The sequence below is a fragment of the Bombus vancouverensis genome, chromosome 17 (genome assembly GCF_051014615.1).
Source record: "Bombus vancouverensis nearcticus chromosome 17, iyBomVanc1_principal, whole genome shotgun sequence".
Taxonomy (NCBI): Eukaryota; Metazoa; Arthropoda; class Insecta; order Hymenoptera; family Apidae; genus Bombus; species Bombus vancouverensis.
Genome location: NC_134927.1, coordinates 6762242 through 6782986, shown reverse-complemented (window position 1 = coordinate 6782986; position 20745 = coordinate 6762242). Strand labels below are relative to the sequence as shown.

At 41.9% G+C, this 20745-nt stretch overlaps 2 protein-coding genes and 1 long non-coding RNA gene across 10 annotated transcripts; 2 read left to right on the top strand and 1 right to left on the bottom strand.

Moving 5' to 3' along the window:
* The first annotated feature begins 24 nt into the window (after positions 1–24).
* On the top strand, positions 25–5837 carry LOC143303850 (uncharacterized). 4 transcript variants are annotated; one of them, XR_013060510.1, is made up of 6 exons: positions 25–130; positions 861–929; positions 1193–1259; positions 1499–1623; positions 4309–4398; positions 4592–5837. It is a non-coding gene; the product is annotated as an uncharacterized LOC143303850 (long non-coding RNA). The 4 variants fall into 4 exon arrangements; XR_013060509.1 differs by having other exon boundaries at positions 4309–5837; XR_013060508.1 differs by lacking the exons at positions 4309–4398; positions 4592–5837 and having other exon boundaries at positions 1499–3293.
* LOC117165969 (gamma-aminobutyric acid receptor subunit alpha-6) lies at positions 2783–16955 on the bottom strand. The gene is made up of 11 exons (XM_033349508.2): positions 16887–16955; positions 8405–8607; positions 6573–6640; positions 5937–6157; positions 5721–5803; positions 4558–4757; positions 4321–4408; positions 4013–4173; positions 3654–3830; positions 3382–3527; positions 2783–2996 (listed from the first exon to the last, which is right to left on the bottom strand). Exons 1-11 carry the CDS (start codon positions 16916–16918, stop codon positions 2783–2785), a joined length of 1593 nt encoding a protein of 530 aa, XP_033205399.2. The 5' UTR covers positions 16919–16955.
* Lcch3 (Ligand-gated chloride channel homolog 3) lies at positions 8630–20408 on the top strand. Of its 5 annotated transcripts, none has more exons than XM_076625811.1 (10): positions 8630–12508; positions 14598–14740; positions 14971–15077; positions 15659–15726; positions 16143–16288; positions 16820–16977; positions 17232–17516; positions 17733–17963; positions 18053–18309; positions 18413–20408. In XM_076625811.1, the coding sequence occupies exons 2-10, from the start codon at positions 14676–14678 to the stop codon at positions 18563–18565; spliced, it is 1470 nt and encodes a 489-aa protein (XP_076481926.1). In that variant the 5' UTR covers positions 8630–12508; positions 14598–14675; the 3' UTR covers positions 18566–20408. The 5 variants fall into 5 exon arrangements, with proteins under 5 accessions (XP_076481926.1, XP_033205389.1, XP_076481925.1 ...); XM_033349498.2 differs by having other exon boundaries at positions 8630–12577; XM_076625810.1 differs by having other exon boundaries at positions 8630–13458.
* Positions 20409–20745: the final 337 nt, after the last annotated feature.

The following is a 20745-nucleotide window of genomic DNA, read 5'->3' as shown; positions in this document are numbered from 1 at the left end:
GAAATAGGGATTAAAATTTGAAATAACAGCATTTCGCATGGTATCGTATTGGGAGGAGGAAGTAACTGTTGAGAGTTTGTCGTAAATATGGAAAATTTATTATACAACACCGAGTCACTGCTTCAAAATGGTGAGAATTTTAATTTAGTTCATTTTCTATCGATAATCCAGCACAATTTATAGCGATTTATCGTTTTTCAATGTAAATAGAAGGTTACTAATTTTTGATTAAGGTCACCTACATCGAGAAGTACAATCACGTATTATTGAAGTGAAATTCTTTCCCTTTTCACTCCCCTTGACCATTTTTCTTCTCTTCTTTTTCCTCGATAATTATCTTTCATTATCATTTTTACTTTTCCGTTTCTTTTCTTCCTTTCCTTTTCTTTTCTTCCTTTCCTTTTCTTTGACACTTCGAACTATAGTTCGAATATAGTTCGATAATCGTTCGATTTTACGTTAATAATATTATGTACGATAATAATTTTCTGATATTTTATTTCAATGTTGTTCGTTTGAATTATATTAGCTCAGTCGTGTTTACTTTTATACACGTGTCTCACCGTGCTTTGGTCTGATGTATCGTTTATTTTACTTGGAACGTAACATCGAATTGTTGAAAACATTTTCTCCCTACTCCTCGCCAACCAAACCAGCAAAGGTAAATCGCGCTACAGCAGGTCATTCCAATATCGAAATTTGTATCGATAACATGTATACTTGTGCGTATTACTCCGTGACAGTTATTATTTTTCTACTTTCAACTTTGGATAGAGGTTAATCGTTCATTATCCTAAACTTTCTAAGAATCAAAAATATGTCTTCTCAGAGGAAATTATATTTCACACATTTTGTTACAGCTTCTCCACAACTTAATGTCGTCCTCCTCTCTGGAAAGGATATAGTAGCAGTGCTTCAACTTTAAGCATGTAAGAGTCTTTGCACATTGCGTTTCAATTGATCTTATTTCTCGAATTTTGCAACAATTATTATTAATTGGAAAGTGAAGTCTGGTTTTAAATTTTTATATTAATGTTCCAAGCGTTATGGTAATTAGAGTTTATTAGAATTTCTATTCCTTTTGTTATCGAAGTTGCAAGTTTTCGTAGAGTTTCATATTCCGTTACTTCAAATTGTTCGAACAACCTTCTGATTTTCAGAACAAATTATAATAATTCATGTTTTGTCAAAGGTGCGTCACTCCTTCGTCTTCTTGTTGGACCTTGGAAAGGACCTGTGGTGCTTCAAAAGCCCAGAATGTAAATAGACTTTTGTTTTGGACTTTGTTTAATTTTATTCTCTATATTCCGCGACAAATTATTATTAATTAGAAAGTAGGATCTGATTAAAAATGTGACAAGTGTAAACTTTTCATTCTCGTTCGTTATCCTACAAATTTTTTATTCGGTAGAGCTCAATCTTTTATTATTTCAAATTTTCACAAAATAATTAACACTGTCATTAAGAACAAATTATAATATTCTATGTTTTGTTACAGATTTCTTCGTGGCATTTACCATGGGATTCGACGATTGTTATTCGATGGCGTTGGTTTCACCAGCTGGATTCGCCGGGCCACAACATCGACGACGACGACGACGACGACGTTCTTCGCATCTAATCGTTAGTCGCATGCATTTGTTCTACCGGTTACTCAACCATGTCGTAGAATGAAAAGTCCTAATCGACACGGTTGTATTATATAAAATTTTTGACGAGCATAGTGACCGTTGGTATTTACTATATCCGTGAGTAGTAACATTTTCATGTCCGTAATCTATTTATTAGCTCAGGATGCACATTGCGTTTTTAGATAAGATGGATGATAATGCTTCAATAATAAGTATAATATTTACATATCACGATATAAAGAATTTGTAGATATAACATGCAGTGTTATATATATATATACATATATAACACTATATGTATAAGCTGTGGCGGAGAAGTTTGATACCCTCAGACTTTGTTACTATGGAAATTTCAATTGTGATCGAAATTATTATAATGCTAACGATGATTTTATTTAAATCTGCTATATGATTGTATGGAACAATTTTATTATTCGAGTTCGGTATTCAGCTGAATTTTACTAAATTTTGAGATACGAAATGCGAAGATAATAAAAGCGTAATTTTATCTGTCCGCTAACGTGTATCAAATTTCACTTCGCGACAGTCAGATACTAGAATCGAAACAAGATTTGAATGCTTCCTTGTGTTCAAAAGATTCCTTATGTTTTGATAAAGGAATCGCCCGAGGATATTTCTATTAATATCTCAATTAGAATCATTGATACAAATATTATTTCTCAATTCCCATCTTCTGGATAATCCAGAAAATGGAAAGTCATTCTCGTTACTACTTTGTCACTATGCTCGCTTTTAGTCATAGTAGCGTCCTCTCCTTGGCCGACATACGTGTTGCGTGTATATGTGTATAAAATACTCTGATATATTTTCAAATCGATTTATGCGTTCGCTTAAACGCAGGTAATAACCCGAGTCATAGAAGGGGAATACTAAATTTATTAAACATCGTATACACGTATATATCTGTCGTTAAAGAGTATAATATTTTGTTGAACGTGAAAGCAGAAAGGATGAAATTACGTAATTTTGTTACTAGGGATAAGTAGAAGGGGAATATGTTATGTCATAATTTGACGAAACTTGAGCTTTCCTTTCTAAAGTTAAATTTCCATTACATATATGTGTATATATCAATCTGACTTGCTATATCATACGTACACACCACTATCTTAATTACTTTATCGATCGGATCAGTGAGAAATTGATCCAAATGGTGGATCTTGCCACTTGAATTCCTCTTGATAAGTGACGTAAATGACCCAATAGCAGACATTGAGTAGCCCAAAAGAAGCGGGAAATACGACTCGCGCCACTTTGTCGATGTAAGACACGCTGTTTATGTGTCTTGCGATCTTTTCGCCTTTCTTCCTGCAATTTCCAGCTGCTTCCCTTTGCCTGCGCCTCCTACGATCAAAGTAACAAGAATCGATGATATTCGAAGCTTTACGAGCGATTAAAACACAAAAACAACGACGAATATCGTTTCGGGACGAATGCGGAGTAAGAGATTCCCAAAATACCGAACGAATACGCTCGGCAATACGCGTAATAATATCGTTATTTTTGTTCAATTACAAAGAGATAAACGAGCCGAGTACAGAACGATATATAGATGCGAATCATCGAATTAAATTGGAAAGAATTGTACGGCGAATAAAACTGCCAGCTAGAGAACGATGGAAATATATAAATATAAATGGAGTGGAACCGATAAAGTAAATGAAACGCGATATACATATTTCCTAGGAGTTTCGAGATAGAAAATGAAAACAGCGAAGGAAATTTCTACCTGAACTCCTCGTCGCCAGCGAGGCAATAGAGAAATTGTCGCCATTTCGGTATCCACACTTCCGTTTGCGTTTGTCTTTCCATCGTCGATGGTTTCGACGTAACGGAGACTGTCATCGATGATCCTCTTCCGTAAGAGACGGATTCCTAAATAGAAATTTGTTGGAAGGTGTACAGGGTAAGTCAGATTATACGGGAAGAACATCGAGTTCAGTCTAAACGATAAAGAAAAGTGAAATCATCGATGTTTGGTAAATTGGACGTTATATTTACATTAACGTCGTAAACATCGCATAACAAAGAACTTCTCCTTCGAGGTACGTTTATTATTGTCTCTGGGTGAACCGTTTGAGGACTGCGCGACACAATACCGCAAAACCCATCCTGATAGTCGGTTTCGCTCTCATTTTCCAACTCTTCCTCGTCCAAAGGAATTTCTCCGCTGCCAACCTGATAGAAGCGTGTTACAAGTCGAAGAATTAACGAAAAAGTAACGTCGGTTTTGTGAATTTCGTGCAACACAGATCAACGTACGTGCTACAGTTATTATCGTTTTATCTTTTTTATTCGTTCGACTTTTACCGAATACGTGCTAAGTATTAAAATTAAGGATTAATATGGTAAATAGATACCTTTGTAAAGTAGTGCACACCGGCGAATTCCAACAGAGTAGCGATACAGTATCCAAAACTCATTAACAGAAACCAATCAAGGGCAGTGGCGTATCTAACTTTAGGCAAGTCTGTTCTGGAATCGAGACTAATCGTGGACAGTGTCAAAACGGTAGTAATGCCTGTAATAATAATTTATTCGATATCTGTGCACTACGAGGGTTCGTGGGACAACCTTCCAAGATTCAAACAAATATTTTACGATCCGAAACTCTATAGTTGTACTAAATTTATGCATATATCCCGTATGTTCGAAGGGACCGACTTACCCAGACCAACTCGATCGCTGGTAGCTTCACGATGAATCCAGAAAGACACCCAACTCAGGACTACTATTAAAACACAGGGTACGTAAACCTGACAGAACCATAAAGAGAAGAATATTACGAAAGGAAAAGAATAATAATTTTTTATTCGTTAATATCACGAGTATTGTTCGTTGGAGCGATCAGAGCTAACGATTAACTAAAATTACGTAACGAGCTAATTTATTCGTATCGACTTACTTGGATGAGAAAATAACCGGTGTTTCGTTGCAAGTTGAAGGAAACTTGAAGAACTGAAAATTCCCCCTCGCGACGAACAAAAGTTAAATTCCTGTACGGCGAACCCATCAGATCGAACTGCGAAAGAGCCATTCCAGGGACGAAATTTACAGAGGAGCCCTCTTGCCATTCGTAAATTAATTGACCGGACGTATATGCATCTAAAAACGTACGATATTAAAATTAAAAAAATATCAGAAAGGCTTCCAATCTAACGTGCTCGATTACGATCAAGTTATATCTATTATTTCCATTGTTGGACGTACAGCGGAGATCGTATCCGCGACATTTCGATGAATTTCATCCTTTAATTTCTACGTTGTCGAACATAGAGGAAATGATAATAATCCAATTTTGGAAAATGATAATGTTTACGTACTGTATCGGATAGAGAGAGGGCAAGCAAACGAAAGGCAGACACTATGGAATTCCGAAACAAACAGGAAATTTACGCGTATCATAAAACATCGGCTGCCAGGATAATACGTATGTATGTATGTATGCATGTTTTTGCTTGGCGATAAACACTCGTGACACATGTCCAATATCTCTCTACGTAAATCTTCGATAGCGATTCTTTACCGAAGATATCGAAATGCATTTATTTATCTTTTTTTGTATTAATTGAATTTAATTTTACGTAGTTTTTGAGTTGTTGGTAAAGAAGAAATAGCGTTCTTTCTACTCCTGTAGTTACCGAGTTGCTGGTAAAGAAGGAACGCCGTTCCTTGTACATTTTGCTGGAGGAGCGTTGCAAGTAAACTTGGGAAAGTCACAACGAGAGGGCAGTCGTGTCGGTACTGCGTCGGTACAAGGAAACTATCAGTTTAGTGCATTTAAATTCATTTTTCCTAAAATTTGGATTTCTAAGTTACGTTATCGTTGCAGCAAATGAACGATATATATATATTATATATAAATATATATATAAAAAATATAAAAAATAGAAAAATTTATCTCGGACGAAAATTGGAAATACAAGATACAGTTCGTCTTTTATAATATCGATTCCATCTCGTCTACTTTCTGGCTACCGAAACGCACGTTATTGCTCGAAAGGCTGAAAACATTTGACAAGAACCTTTTTTCGTTACGAGCGTTCGAATCGTTTTAAAGATACTTACAACTTCCGAGAATAAGCGGACAAGATTGTCGATCCATGGGAAAATTTCGAAGCTCCATTGGACATTTTGCTTTTATAGTAAGCCTGTTGTAAACACGAATATAACGTATGATCGCAATCCACGTTAAATTAACGTTACGTTATTTTACGATTTCCGTATTATTGCTATTAGTTACGGCGTTTAATATGCAAATGAAATCTTTGCGTTAATAACAACCTCATGGAATAAAGTATATCTCCATCTTGCGAGATTCTCAATAATTTATTCGGCACCGTGATGGTATGCACGTAGCTGTGTTTTCCATTATAAAAATACGTGTCCGGCCTCCAGATTCTTTCCAACATTTTGATGCTCAAGCTGAGCGACTTTATCGGGCCCAAGAAGCTCAAACGAGAGTCGCGCCAAGATTGTCGAAAGTAACAATCCATCGAATAATCCTGTAAAAAGTGACGCGTACTATCATTAGTAACAGAAACGCCGTCCTGTCCTTTTTGCGGACTACGAAACAGAAAGACGAATAAAACGCAAACATGTCGCACGTGGAAGAAGTTTTTTAACTTCTTCGTGGACGCGGATAATCGAAATTTTTCGGTAAACTTAACGTTTACTAAAAAAAAAAAAAAAAAAGAAATATCCGAAGAATTATCCGACCGAGAAATTTGTTCGCGCTTTCTATAATTTTGAGCCATCCGTTAGGCGCCTGACAAATTCCATCAGGAAGAAATGTCGTGTCTTTGGACGGAGATGCAATCGTCGGACCACCGCCACCAAGGAGCAGCTTTTTCGAGCGAACTCTGTGCTTCACCGAAGAATTTGCATCGTTTATTTGCACGTCCGACATGCTAAACCTACCATGTCAAGTTCCGACACAGGACCCATGCTTCTTATCAGAATATTGGTTTTTACCACGGTTGGAGTTCCTGGGAAAGAAAAACTGGCGATTACGTCTTTTATAAACTGAAAAATCAAGATTAACTAGCGTAAAACATCGTCTATACATCTTCAACCACGTAGGATGCGTCGTAACACGATGCCTACGTTTACGGCAACGCACCTTGGTGCCGACACCATGGCAAGCAGCCCGCAGCCATTTAGCCTTACCACGACTTTGCGACTGTGTCCAGGGTTCGGCCAGCAAGGAACGCAGCAATGGAGACGATAGTCGGAGATAGAGGGGCGTTGGGTCGACGCTGAAGAAACGCGTCCACGCGACGCTAAATGTGCCACACGGCCGAAACCTAATCCGACACTCGACGATCAAACGCACGATTCAAACGCATAAAGGACAAGCCATGGAGCAGGTCGAGGATGCCAAATTTTATAGCTGTATCGTCAAGGTGCATACAGACGTCGCGCGTCAACGGGTTGACCGAAATTTTGCGCGCCTTACTTCCTTGGAAGGTGACTCTCGTTTTCGGCTTCGGCTACCCCAGGAACGCGTAAAACGCGTCGTCCTAGGCGAGTATTTCGCCGCCCGGACACCGTACTACCGTAGAGCCAAAGTTTCAGACTTTTCAATAAACGACGATTATTCGATTGTTCGAAAATGAACGACGTTGGCGATTTGGAGGATTCGGAGGACGAGCATATCTTCGAATCGATCGATCACGCGATCGAGCAAAGTGGGATTATCGTGGATCTCATCTGATCGAATTAATTCGGTTTATCAGAATTACGTAGAACGCATAATAGTAATAATACGCGATCAGTGCGAAATATAGAACGGTATCGCGTCGAAACACGACCGTCTTTTGACGATCGGTGTTATTGCTCGTAACGCGAATTGCTTGGCCAGCAGAGAGTAGACGAGAAGTTTCTCCGTGCAATCGTAAACGAGGCGAACGATTCGGATAATCCCATTTGGACGACTTGCCCGCGGCCGACAGGTTCGCGTAAGCGCGGTTCGCTTGCATCTTGGAAATATTCGGTTTTATTTCATTTTAGAAAGAAACACCCGCGGTCCGATAACGAGCTCGATCAGCGTGTGTATAAATTTTTTAGCAGGACGTTGAACAGGACTAGCTAAAAGGAGGGACGAGGGGGTGGCTGCTACATAGAGGAGAAAAGAAAAATAATACACAGATGGACCGAGGGAAATGAGTACAGAGGGATAATCGAGAGAACAGTTCTTTTGGACGAGAAAAAAAAAAGAAAAAAAGACAAAATAAGGATGATGGAAAATTGGGACCGCGTGTCAGGGATAAAGGCGATTTCGAAGGGATAGTTTCGTTCGGCTGGCTGCGATCCAACTTTTCGCGTGTTCTATTCGTATCGGACCGGCTCCTATTTTTCCCCTTTCCGCTCGATCACTCGTCAAAGATCGTTACGATGCTCCAATTTTTTCGTTGTAAACATTTCGAGATCGATATCCCAGAAAAACGCTACCCCTTCATTTTAATCGCTGTAATTCGCGACTCTCGCCATCGTTTAATCCTTTCATCACGAGGATCGAATCGATCCAATTTGCTCGGAGCGACCCGATCGAGCGTGAACAAAATTTTACGAACGAAGAATCGTTTCGATTAGGGGGAGAAGTTGTCGTAATCGATTTTTACACGGTGTAAATTATTACCGAAAACGCGTTAATCAACGAGTTTTCTCGATTCGTAGCGTCTTACGTTCCGATAATTTCGACAATTTCGATGCGCTTGATACTCGCTCAATGGACGACACTGTCTCTTTACCCTTTCCGTGAGTAGGCAGTTGATTGTTCTCGTAGTTCATCAGAAGGTTCTCGAGAACCATCGTGATGTTTTTGGAAACAATGTCGTTGACGGTCCCTCTGGTCAGCGGCGTAGCTTTCGAGGAAGTCTTCGAGGACGTGGAGGAAACGTGGAGCGCGTGGTTCCGATTTCTCCACGATGACAGTAATATAAGGAGTAGAAACCTGCAAAAGTCAAACGTCTTACGTTGGCGTCGTTTCACGAATCGACGAATTCACCTTTCGATCTATCTTATATCTAATATCGGCAACGATGACGCTGTCGCCATCGTTAAACGTCGCGAGCTTCTTTCTTCGTTCGTTTCGCGATATTTCACGGTCGTTCGAGGCTTAAATCGTTAAACGAAACACCTACAAAATCGACACGTACTCGACGATCGTCGTTGCGAAATGTTATCTCGGTGCTTACGTTACGAATATCTTAGAGACAGGGATTTTGCAACGTGGTATAGAGAAATTTGCGAAAAAATCTTGTTTTCGATGGACTTTTCGCGAAAAGGGCCGCCGGAAGGGTTTAAAGGGCGATTCTGACGTAACGAGGGAGAACGTTCACTCGAAACATCGAGGGGCAGCCTCGTCGGAAGTTGCTGAATCCGCGGCTAAGGAGAGCACTTTTCTACCCCTCTTCCCCTCTTCTCCTCTTCCATTCCCTCTCCTTCTGCGATTGCCTCTCGGCCTTCTCCCTGCTTTGCCACGTGAAAATCGTTTTTTTTTTTTCTTTCGGCGAACCACGTTTGAATTTTTTCATCGCCTGGACATCGCGCCGAATTGTAAAAGTCGTTTCTTCTTTGAAAGACTCGCGCACGGCAAATTATTCGAACAGTATAACGTTTTTAACGCTGTCGTTAAACGCCGATATCTGGACTTCGCAGGTACCGACGTTGGTACTCGATGCACCAAGCCGTAGGTTCGTGTTATAAAAATGCGAACGTAGATTATTCAGCAAGTACGAAGGCACGAGAAACGTATGCACGCCTCGAAGCTGCCAAACAGAAATTACAATAGTTGCGCTGGCTCGTAAAAAGCCAATAATCAACGAGGAGATACGGACTGACGAAAGAGTGGTAATTATTCTCTTTGCGGCTGGCGCAGGTACACGTTTACCGGTTACTCGTACGCTTTAATTTCAGCTTTTTCATTAACCGTCTGTATCGATATCGCGATATTTGCGAGGCTAGCCAAATAATCGACGCGGAATGCAGATTTCTCCGCTTGATCCTTCGTTTCGCGTGCAGGACCCGCTGTTCTTAATTTGAAAAAGCTGCAAACGTAACGAGTGTATACGGCAACTTGTCGCCGGGCTCGTTACGAGATAAAGATAACGATACCGATCGTGCTGGTCGTCGTACGTGTTTCTTCGTTCGCGCAAACGGACGTCGATGAACGGATACTCGGCGTAAATCGAGCCACGTCGTCGACGTTTTAAGTTCTCGCGCTGAAGAAAGGAGGGTTACGACGTAAACGACGATGAAAAGTCCACCTACTTTGAAACGTTTGTGGCATAGGAGACTCGTAAGTATTCACGAACGGAATATCGTGTTTTCAACTTTGTCAAATTGGAAATATGGATAGCCAATTTAGTAGTCGAATAACGAGATATTCCGCGTTTAAATTGCCATCTTTTTTTATAGATTCTCTTTAATTTATAAGATATCAGGATATTCTCTGGCGGCATCGGAAAAGTCGACAAGCAAGAAACGTATGGGACGAAGAAAGCGGTTCGAGAAAAGAGAACGGGATACCTGAAATCGCGAAACCACTCTCGACTCCTCAGAACCACCTCGTTTCTGCTTCGCGAGAAGATCCGATCGTACTTTAACGCGATTGCTCGAAAGCGGAATTTCATCGGAAGAGAAAAAAGAAAAGGATGAAACAAGAGGAATAAGACTATTTCTCTCGCAGGAGCAGGATATCGGAGAAACAAAATAGTATTTCATATTTGACTACTCTCCTTTGCTTTCGAAACGAAACGGTCCGTCGATGGCAAATGGAACGAAAGAGCGTACTTACGTTAACATTTCGCTGCGCCTTTTCCTCGACTTTGATCCTCGACGATCGATAAAGCGACACCGAGAAATTTGGAAAAACGAAATAAGCGCGAACCGAATACCGACACTCGCGGGGAAGATCTACGCGCGATTCACGCGACGGATCCTCGTGGATCTCCCACCTGGCGGACCAAACTTTCCGCCGCGCAAGCTCCAACAATCCTGCCTTCCGCCACGTTCGACGAACTTTGTTATCGTTTATTCGTTTCTTCTTTATTCCTTTGTACCGCACGTTCGACCATTGACAATGTTATCTGCCGGTTGCTCGCTTTTTACAATTTTTTTTTTTTTTTTTTTTTCATTCTACGTTCGGTCGTGTTTGACGAAATATATCGAATTTACGGAGCTTTGCGCGAGTACAGTAGGGCGAAGCGAAATCATACGTAAAGAATACGTATAAGCGAAAAGAACGACGATCGAAAGGAATTAGCAGCGGGGATTTCGTAATCCCAGGCGCAATTTTGTTACCATCGTTTGATTTCGCGTAATAGGCAGATTACCTTTGATCGAAGTTACTCGACTAACGAAATTCTATTCTTCCTTTTCATCGGCAAGCGACGGAAAGGGGAAACCACGAGGGGAGTTGCGAAGAAAAAAAGCGTCACGCACCTACGTAAACGACTTTTTCACGCATCCGTCGTTTCCATCGTATATGGTTCGACGATTATTTAACGTCCGAGAAATTACGCGCTAACGCGGTATTCGTCTCCGTGGTCGAAAGATGTAAAAATGGTGTATCGCGTGCGGTACCATCGTACTACCTTTAAAAAGACCTCGGTCTCTCGATCGACGAGATTTTATTGAATTTTGTCCAAGGATCGAACGAAACCGCGGGCTTTTACAAATGGAAGCGACTTTTCGATCGTTTCTTTTCTCGTAAACCGTAAATTAAACTGTATGGATAACGATGGACGTTGGATACGCGTGGATAACGTAATTCCAAGTGTAACGCGTGGAAGCCTTTCGTAGGGACGCCTTGTGCGCGGTTCCCCACGTGGGTGGATCGCGTAGAGGTGGTTGGCGAGGACGATCTTCGGATCTTTACGGAGTTGGTAGCACGGTGCGTTTCCTACGTAAAACTGCTAATTCGGCAACGTGGCTTTTAGCACCCACGACTCGATACCGTACGTCCAAATCGGTTCGACGATTCTTTCGTAGACGAGAAGTTGGTTGTCCGTGCTTAATTTCAATACGTATTTTTCCATGAAACCGGTCAAAATGGCCAGTCTTTATCTCCGTATTTATCGACTTATCGCTTTCCTACAAAAGGAATTCTGTGCTATGTAACGCGTTTCTGGTACCGTCAACCCTGGGTATTAATCGCGATCCCTGGAAAAGAGTTGGCGCATTTATGAAATCCGTAAACGGTACCACGGGCGATCCGGAATTTGCCCGATAATCGACACCGATCGTATCGAACGATACGCGGTAAAAATCGTAAAACTGCGCGGAACTCGGGAACCGGTGGATCGATCGACGAAAATAATTATTTTATCGCGGCAAAAGTCGTTACATCGTCGCGGAGAAAGAACGTAACGCGAAGCAGGAATCGGCGGTGTTGACAGTTTCGTAGGATGCGTGACTCGCACCGTCGCGTTTACGCTGCGTAAATAAAGAGCCTCGATGGATAAGGGTCGTGCCTGGCGGGGAAAGGAAGGACGAAATGTGCGAAGATAGGAATAGATTATCGCGAAACCACTTGTTTCGATATCGCCGAGGACAAAAGTACACGTTCGGAGGGGAAGATCGATGGAACGGTAATCTGGCAAGGTGAACGACTCTCGATGCCGGTGTGTGTTTCGCGGAGGCATCGGAAGGGTGGCTCCGCTTCGATCGTAGCGTGGAAATCAAAAGAGGAAGAGAAAGGAAGAGGGCCGGAGACGGAGAGAAGGAAGGACGGAGACGGAGAAGCGAAGAGACACGAGAGGACCGGCTCTGTGTCACTAGGTCGCGGTGAAACGGGGCTGCACATGCGTGGTCCATTTTGCGCCAACCTCCGGACCGCCTCGGGAGCCGAGGTATGCCAAGTACCCAGAGATACGGAGGCTGGTGTTATCGGCGTGCAAAGAGAAGCGAAAGATAAATAGGTGAGAGAGAACGGATAGGGAAGCCGGCTTCGAGAGTACTAGCAGTGCGAGTGTGAAACACCGATACGAAACGAAACGTTTGGTAGTAGAGGGGAGAGGTCGAGGGTGGGAATGGCAGGCAGGGAGAGACGTACGAGAAAGAGCTTGACTAAATTCGATAAGGAAGGGACGATGGTTGGAACGACCGGACAGGCGAACAAGGCTTTCTACGGGGTTTCTACGGGGCTTGCACAGGACTTGCACAGGGCTTGTACAGGGTGTCGCGCAAGAAGCGGTAGGGTTTGTCTTTCGTCGAGGTTGCACATCGATGATTAGTCGACAATCGCGAGGTGTGCGCGCTGTACGATCTTTTCGTGGATCGTTGGACGCTTCGACGACGCGTCGCTGTGGCAGAGATTCGTCGCCAACGTCGGTCATCCGTCGTGCGAACACGGAGAGATCCGCGAGACGTTGCATGCGAATCGTTGTTCGCGCGATCGAAGATTTTCAGAGCCTTTTTACCGTGGCTGACAGTGGGTCGAACAGTGGTCGTCCTCGTGCGACGTCGTGTTCGTGAAACGTCGTGGTGTGTTCGGGAACTTGGGATACGCGGCGGAGCGGTCGCAGAGCAGCCAGAGGACCCACGTTAAAGATACGCGTACGCGTATCTCGTTTCGTTTAAAAATTGCCTACGAACAGAAAGGAGAACTTCTTTCGCGACACCCTGTATGTTCGGCCAGTCGAGAAATCTCGCAACACGGCCAACGAAGTTGAAATTACGAGCGAGATTGCTCGAAAAGAGGCCCGAAGAAGAGAAATCGAAGGGAAAATGAAGAGTAACAGAGGTGGATGGAAGATAATTACTCGTACGTTGTACGAGACGGAAAAAGGCAGCGTGGGAGGTGAGATAAAGAATGCGTGGAGCTCGAGAGGAAGAGCGAAAGTTTGAGAAAGTGAGAAAGAAAGATGGATGGACACAGATAGATGGATAGATTGATAGAGAAAGAGGGGAGGATGGAAGGTATCCTAAGAGAGAAGCCAAAAGGAGGTTGGTAGAGGGTGATAGCGAAGGGGTAGCGAAACGGGGACGGGTATGCGGAGAAGGCGAGTGACGCGCAGTATCCGAAGCGTCGGAAAATACCGTGGACGACGGCGTCGACGTTGGACAGTGCCGGTGAACGAAGCTGTCCGTTCGGTAGTGAGAAAGTGTGCCCTTTTAAGGGCTGCCGTGCCAGGAACAGCGAGAGGCATCGACTCCTGGCCCGAGACAGAGACCCTCCTTGACGATGTCCGCGTATCCTGTCGACGTCGTCCCATCCGCTCCACGCGCCGAGTACACCGTTCTTTCGAACGATTCTTCCAATTTTTCGGAGAACGTTCTTCCCATCTTTGGATCGACCCTCGTGAACACACGTTAGGTGGAATTCGACGTGCCTCGTAAGAGGAATACGCGCGTGACAAACGTACGCGGTAGCGACGACAAACGCGAAGAAAATATCGCGCCAAGATTGTTATCGTATGGAATTAACATAAAAACATGGAACTCTCGATGGCGATTTTAACGAAATATCGCGAGCCAAAACGCGAGTCATCGTCATCGCGGAAATTAAAAGGACGCGCGTGCATGCGTTTTGCTTTCGCTTTCACCTTCTCCGGATACTCGTTTAAGTAAGCTACGCTTGCGTGAGTGTAGCCGATGCCTGTCGCTCTGATCAATCGTTTTTCGACAATCCTGTTGCCAAAGCGAGAATAGCAAATTGTCGCCGTTTACTCGCGTCGATCGTTAAGAATCGTTCGAACGAAAGGATACGATTTGTACTGGAATTTTGTCTACAGCGCGTCTGGCGTACTTGATAAATTACAAACTTTTTTTCGTTCAACCGCTTCTTTAGCCGAGTTGCAACAGTTCGATGTTTGCATCGTCGTTAAAAGTAACTCGTACAGCTGTCCGTATCAGGTATGCAAGAGACGAAAGATCAGACGACCAGAGTTGGTATGGGAAAAGGGTCAAGGACGGAAATCAGACCGGTTCTGATTGCAGTTTCTGGCAGCTCGATGTCGAGGTGCAAGGACCTATGGAGATGACGTCCTCTTCTACCTGCTGACGTAATTCCGGAGGATGCATCGCAGGATGTGGCTGCAGCAGACGTTTCTCTTGCTGCAAATGGTTCACCTGATCGCTTGGTAATCGTTTTATCGACGTTAACTTTATCTTCGTCGAAAAAGTCTACTTAAAAAGTCGATAAATGACAATTTTTATTGCAATAATCCGTGTAGTCGCAATACACCACGATACGCTTAGACAACGATCGTAAAAGCGTAAGCGCGTTCCGTCATTGAGAAGATGACGAAGCAGCCGCGTATATTTCGTTTCTGTCTCGATCCTTTTTTCCAAGCAATGCGTTGATTTTTAGGGCCAGTCTTGAAAATACAGGGCTGTCCGACAGATTGGAAAACGTGACGCAAACTATATCGCGGATACTCGATGGTTACGATATTCGATTGAGGCCAAATTTCGGCGGTAAGTGCATTTTAAGTTTCCTCGTCCAAAGTAATTAAGCACAATCCGCACGACGTTTGTAACTCGATGTTTACCTGCTTGTAATTTTTAGAAATCGGCCTAAGTATCCTCTCTGAGTGTAAAACGTATTTCTATAAGTAGTAATTAGTTAACCAGACCCAGTAAATTGTATCGCTCGACTGATGTCGCGGAGTAACACGCGACGACGTGTAGCTCGGGCCTTTAATAACATCGATAACGGAAGAAAGGATAGAAATACTCGTTTTATCTTTCAACCCAGGCTGTCTCGGACTAGCTGCGCTATAATTTCACGCGCTATGATATTTCTGAACGACTTATCTCAGACGTTGACCAACTAACGTCAACGTAAAGAGAATTTATCGAGCGATCGCGAATGTCTTACGGGTCAGTGATCGCGCCGGAATTCCGATTAATCCGCTTAACGATGCCGAGTAATTTCTTTAATCCTCGTTGATCGCTCGACCTATAAAAGACGAATTAGATATACGCGAGTCCTTTTTTGCTACTCCTTTCCTCCTTTTATCGTATTTTATACAGATTTCTATATCTAATTCTGTCAGGAGAGCCCCTGTTGGTTGGCATGGACCTTACGATCGCGAGCTTCGATGCAATCTCGGAAGTAAACATGGTAAGCATTATCAAGGGGCTCGTAAGAAAACCGACCCTCGTCAAACTCGACTTTTCGCCATATTTTACATAGTAATACGTTGCGGTGCAAGTTGGATTTACGGGATGATGGAATGGATATTATGAAAAATGATGTATAGTCGGTCAGAAAATTCTACACGCGCTTTCTTTAAATATAAAATATAAAATATTCTAGCGAAAACGTCCATTTCACGAATCTCTTTGATACACCAACACGCGTGTCGTTCGCACGTCGTATAATTTATTTATTTCCACTTTTATTAAGAAAAAAGAGCAAATTCGTTTCGATGCTTACAGCGCTCGGATCTTTTAGCTTTTTGCGATTGAATTCCCATCGGTTTACGGTAAGACGCGTTCTTGCTTACAGAAACGATAACGGTGTTCTTTTTACCACAGGATTATACGATAACGATGTATTTAAATCAGTATTGGAAGGACGAGAGACTGGCGTTTTCTCAAGAAGAGGAGGTTCTCACTCTCAGTGGAGACTTTGCGGAAAAGATTTGGGTTCCAGACACGTTTTTCGCCAACGATAAAAACAGGTACGTCGGAACAATTTTACGAAACCCCTACATTTCCCGCTAAAGAGGAAGTTGTTATCCGATTTTATGATTATGAATAATTATGATCGAAGTTTCGCAGGTCCATCGCCGGTGTTTCAGCTACAATTCTCTCATTTACCTTTCGCGCGCCGCGAATATTCTGAAAACCAGTTATCTCCGAGTCACCGATTTTTATATTCTCTCTGTTATCGATCCTCGAACGGCCGAGTTCGAGTCAATTCTGACACGCGCGAATATTACGTCCATTACTTTCTAAACTGTATCGCTGCTATAGGATGAGGCATCTAAAACCACATAGAACGGCTTGGTCGTTCTTACGGTAGGAACAAGAGAAGCATCGGAGTAAATTTAGTTAGACTCGAAGTTTGTTTCGTTTCGAGATGTTCGGCTGATCCGTTTTAGCTGCCTCGATCTATATTTATCCTGCTGTCGTTTTCTCCAATCGGCAGAGATACGACAGTGTGAAAGGCGAAATGCGACTAAGAAAGAAAACGTTGATTTTGTTCGCAGTTTCCTACACGACGTGACCGAGCGCAATAAACTCGTTCGGTTGTCCGGAGACGGATCTGTCACTTACGGCATGAGATTCACGACGACCCTGGCCTGCATGATGGATCTGCACTACTATCCGCTCGATTCGCAGAACTGCACCGTAGAGATCGAAAGCTGTACGGTCGATATTACCTGTCGTAGCTCTTTCCCCCCTTCTATCGATTCCTTTCGCTTCTCTCTTCTCTAAATATAGTAGAGCTCCGCATATCCGAAGAAATAAGCGAGCGAAAATATCTGGACAATGGAATGTTCGTATAGTGGGACGATCGCTTTCCTCGTACCGGATATCGTTTGTTTAAATAGAGCTCGAGGAAATCGAGTTCGTACGTTCATCGAGTATAGTTGAACCGCTTTTCGTATTTTTTGGCAGACGGATACACTGTGCTGGACGTGGTAATGTATTGGAAACAAACGCCGGTCCGTGGTGTGGAAGAAGCGGAACTGCCACAATTCACGATAATCGGTTACGAAACGAACGATCGTAAAGAGAGGCTGGCCACCGGTATATACCAGAGATTATCGTTAAGCTTCAAACTTCAAAGGAACATCGGATACTTCGTTTTCCAGACCTATTTACCTAGTATCTTGATCGTGATGCTAAGCTGGGTCAGTTTTTGGATAAATCACGAAGCAACCAGTGCTAGAGTAGCTCTCGGTAAACATATGGAATTGTTTCCCTGTAGATCGTAAACCCTAACGCTTATGACCGCTACACGAGTACGTTGGCTACAAAAGCTTTCCGTCTACTTACGTATTAAATTATCTGTTCGAAAACAAAAAGCCCTTTCGATGTATCGCAGCAAGCCTCGATTGTAATAGTCTATTATTATGTAAATCGCCCCGATAGTCACGCTATATTTTCCCTTTGTAGGTATAACGACAGTCCTTACAATGACCACGATATCCACAGGTGTACGTAGTTCACTGCCACGTATCAGCTACGTGAAAGCTATCGACATTTACTTAGTAATGTGTTTCGTTTTCGTGTTCGCTGCTCTCCTCGAGTATGCAGCGGTCAATTACACTTATTGGGGCGCCAGAGCCAAGAAAAAGACAAAAAAGAAAGAAACCGACGACAAAAAAGTAATTCACTCGAAATCAGGTAAGATTTTCTTAATTAGATTTTCTCTGTTTGGTATTTAAGTCTGGAAAAAGACCTTATCCATTTGGAATCCATTTGGAACTTTACAGGAAGCAAAGCAAGTTCTCCTTTTCCTGGCTCAACGGAAGCGGACATAATAGAGCTACAAGATCTCAGAATGTCTCCCCTGCCAAGTATCAGAAACAGATCAGGCCTAGTTAGTAGTAGTTCGACGCCTGGAACCGGAAGAGAACATGATCCGGCCAAGTTTCCTCCTAGCTTTCGAATTTCCAGAGTCGCGGCCTACAATACATATGGGAGAAACGCTGGCCTCAGATACAGAGGCCCTAAACAACATAAACCTAAGGTAAAGGAGTGACGTTAAAGAACCATCGACGACCGTTTAAAAAGAAAAGAAAAAGAAAACGAAAGGGAAACTTAACAACGAGGAAAAATTATTATGGTTGCAGGTACTACACGCGATACGGAGAGGAGCATCCGTATTGCGCGTGTCGATGCCGAAGATCAAAGACGTGAACATTATCGACAAATATTCGAGAATTATATTTCCAGTCAGTTTTATGCTGTTCAATGCCATTTACTGGGTATTCTATTTCCTCTGAGCCTAGCCGTCGCAACAGTCTCACGCCATCTGCCGTACGAAGAAAGATAAAAAACAAAAAGAAAAAGGACCAATCCATAAACGAGAATTTCCAAGAATCTCAATGAAAAGGAAATCAATTCTATTTGAACTTGAATCAAATTTCGAAATTAGATTCCGAATAGAGTCGACGTTCGGGCCACGATTGAAATCGAAATCTTCGTCATTTTCGATCGAAGGGAGCAGGTATCGAAAGTACTGAATCGAAAGCTGCCAATATTTATCGACGAGGAAATATTTTCAAGGTATATCGATTTATAATCTTGAGACATAATAATATTTTAGAAAATACGTTCCTATTCGATATTTCAATTCGAATGGATTGCAGTGCGCGGTGCAAATGGTACTGTTATTCGAGAATTTTTTTTAAATAAGGTCAGCTGGAAAGATCATTTAAAAATCGATAACTTTTTTTTACCTGTCATTTACAAATCAAGCAATTAACGGTTCATCTAAAACAAATTGAGGTTGCAACGAAAACCAGAGACCGTACTTCGAAATTAAAAAAATCGTTAACTCCCGTAATTGTTGCTGGTATCGGTATCTGATGGTATTTCCACCCAAATCGAGAAAAGTCGTTAAACCAACAAAAATCGTTCGAAATGAGAGAAGCGTAAATTTTAGAAGCATATATCATAAATTAGAGTAGTTCTCGATTAAAACTTACTGTAGGTAAAAGATATCGTCACTGTTGTCGTCGATAATGTCGGTATTTCCCAAAGCGTGTCTCATACATGTTATCATACGAGGTTATCTTAAAACTATACAGTAGAACTCCGTTCATATGAACTTGTGGAGGGACAAGTTGGTTCGGATAACCAGATATTTTATATAATAATCTACTAGTAAATCGATGCTTGTCTTTCCTTTTAAGTCTAATTTGTTCTACCATTTTGCGAACGATATCTTATCGTTAGACGTTCGAATAAGTCGATCGACACTCGACGTTGGTTGAGACGATAGTTAGCGCTACTACAATTCCATGTATATGAACGGAGTTCCACCGTATCTTCAAAATTTTTACTTTCGATAAATAAATAATACAAAATAAATAATCGCAACGATTGTAAATATTTTTATTTGTACGTCAACATCTTTCGATACATGTACCATACACGACTATCGAAATGAACGTATACATTTTTTCACGTGACTGTGTATATGTATACGTACATTACAATGTTATATACATATACATGGTTTAACAATCAATAATCCAATTGTTGATAAACATTTGTTCATTTACACGAACGACGACAGTCTTTAATACGTACACGAAATTAGACTTAATCTTCCGTTCGTTGGTAAAATGTATGAATTCGAAAAAGTTTAGTTCTCCATTGCTGCAACGTTAATTATAAAACATCGATTCGAGAAATCGTCATACAGCTTACACTCTCTATATTTTCGACGATAATAAGTAAAAATTGGTTTGAGAAAAATTCCCATACGTCACATACAGCGCACTATTTCTCAATGTAGAACGGTACAGGCATGGTAGTTGTAAATGGAAAACGAAGAAGGAGAAAGAACAGAACGAAAAAAGTATTTTCGGTATCATTAGTCCAAAGCTGAAGAAATCGTTCGAGCTTTAATTTGAACGGTGAGAACGACGAGAAAAGATGATCTAACGAATGTGAGTACGCGTGAGTGAGAAGAGAAAAAAACTGTCTTTTTCTAGGGAATATTTTTCTGAAACATTGAAAATGCGATCCTTATAGATTGCGCGTGGTAATGCTAATTATTTTAATATAAATCGTATCTGTAATTTTAAGGCAAATTAAATTTAGCGACTTAAACAACTACCAATTCTACTATACCAATTTTATTCTAACTTTACCTCGTCCTTGTCATCCGTGAACACCATACGCCACCTAGATACTTACTTTTTTTTGTACGCCATTTTTCCATGCGACCATTATCGACATATTGTCAGCTCTGCGTTTAAAACCCTTCGTACATGTGTATCCTTTACCAGAATCTTCAAGTATTCTTCTTAGATCTTTTCCAACTCCTCTACATTCTCGCACCTCCTCGTTACGTGATCCAGGCTCTCATATCGTGTTTCACAGAATCCGTATCTCTCGTTTTGTTTCGCTTTCCGATGTTTTCTGCCCAATTCCTCGTTACAGGATGATGGAA

Bases quoted from the DNA above. Each gene is read 5' to 3' on its own strand.
- Lcch3 (XM_076625811.1), top strand. From the start codon at position 14,676: ATGCATCGCAGGATGTGGCTGCAGCAGACGTTTCTCTTGCTGCAAATG. The intron at 14,741-14,970 runs GTAATCGTTTTA...GTTGATTTTTAG, and splicing joins ATGGTTCACCTGATCGCTTG to GGCCAGTCTTGAAAATACAG. The intron at 17,517-17,732 runs GTAAACATATGG...TTCCCTTTGTAG, and splicing joins CAGTGCTAGAGTAGCTCTCG to GTATAACGACAGTCCTTACA.
- LOC117165969 (XM_033349508.2), bottom strand. From the start codon at position 16,918: ATGCAGGCCAGGGTCGTCGTGAATCTCATGCC. The intron at 4,409-4,557 runs GTAAGTCGATAC...TGGTTCTGTCAG, and splicing joins CCGGTTATTTTCTCATCCAA to GTTTACGTACCCTGTGTTTT. The intron at 3,528-3,653 runs GTAAATATAACG...ATTTCTATTTAG, and splicing joins GCGATGTTTACGACGTTAAT to GAATCCGTCTCTTACGGAAG.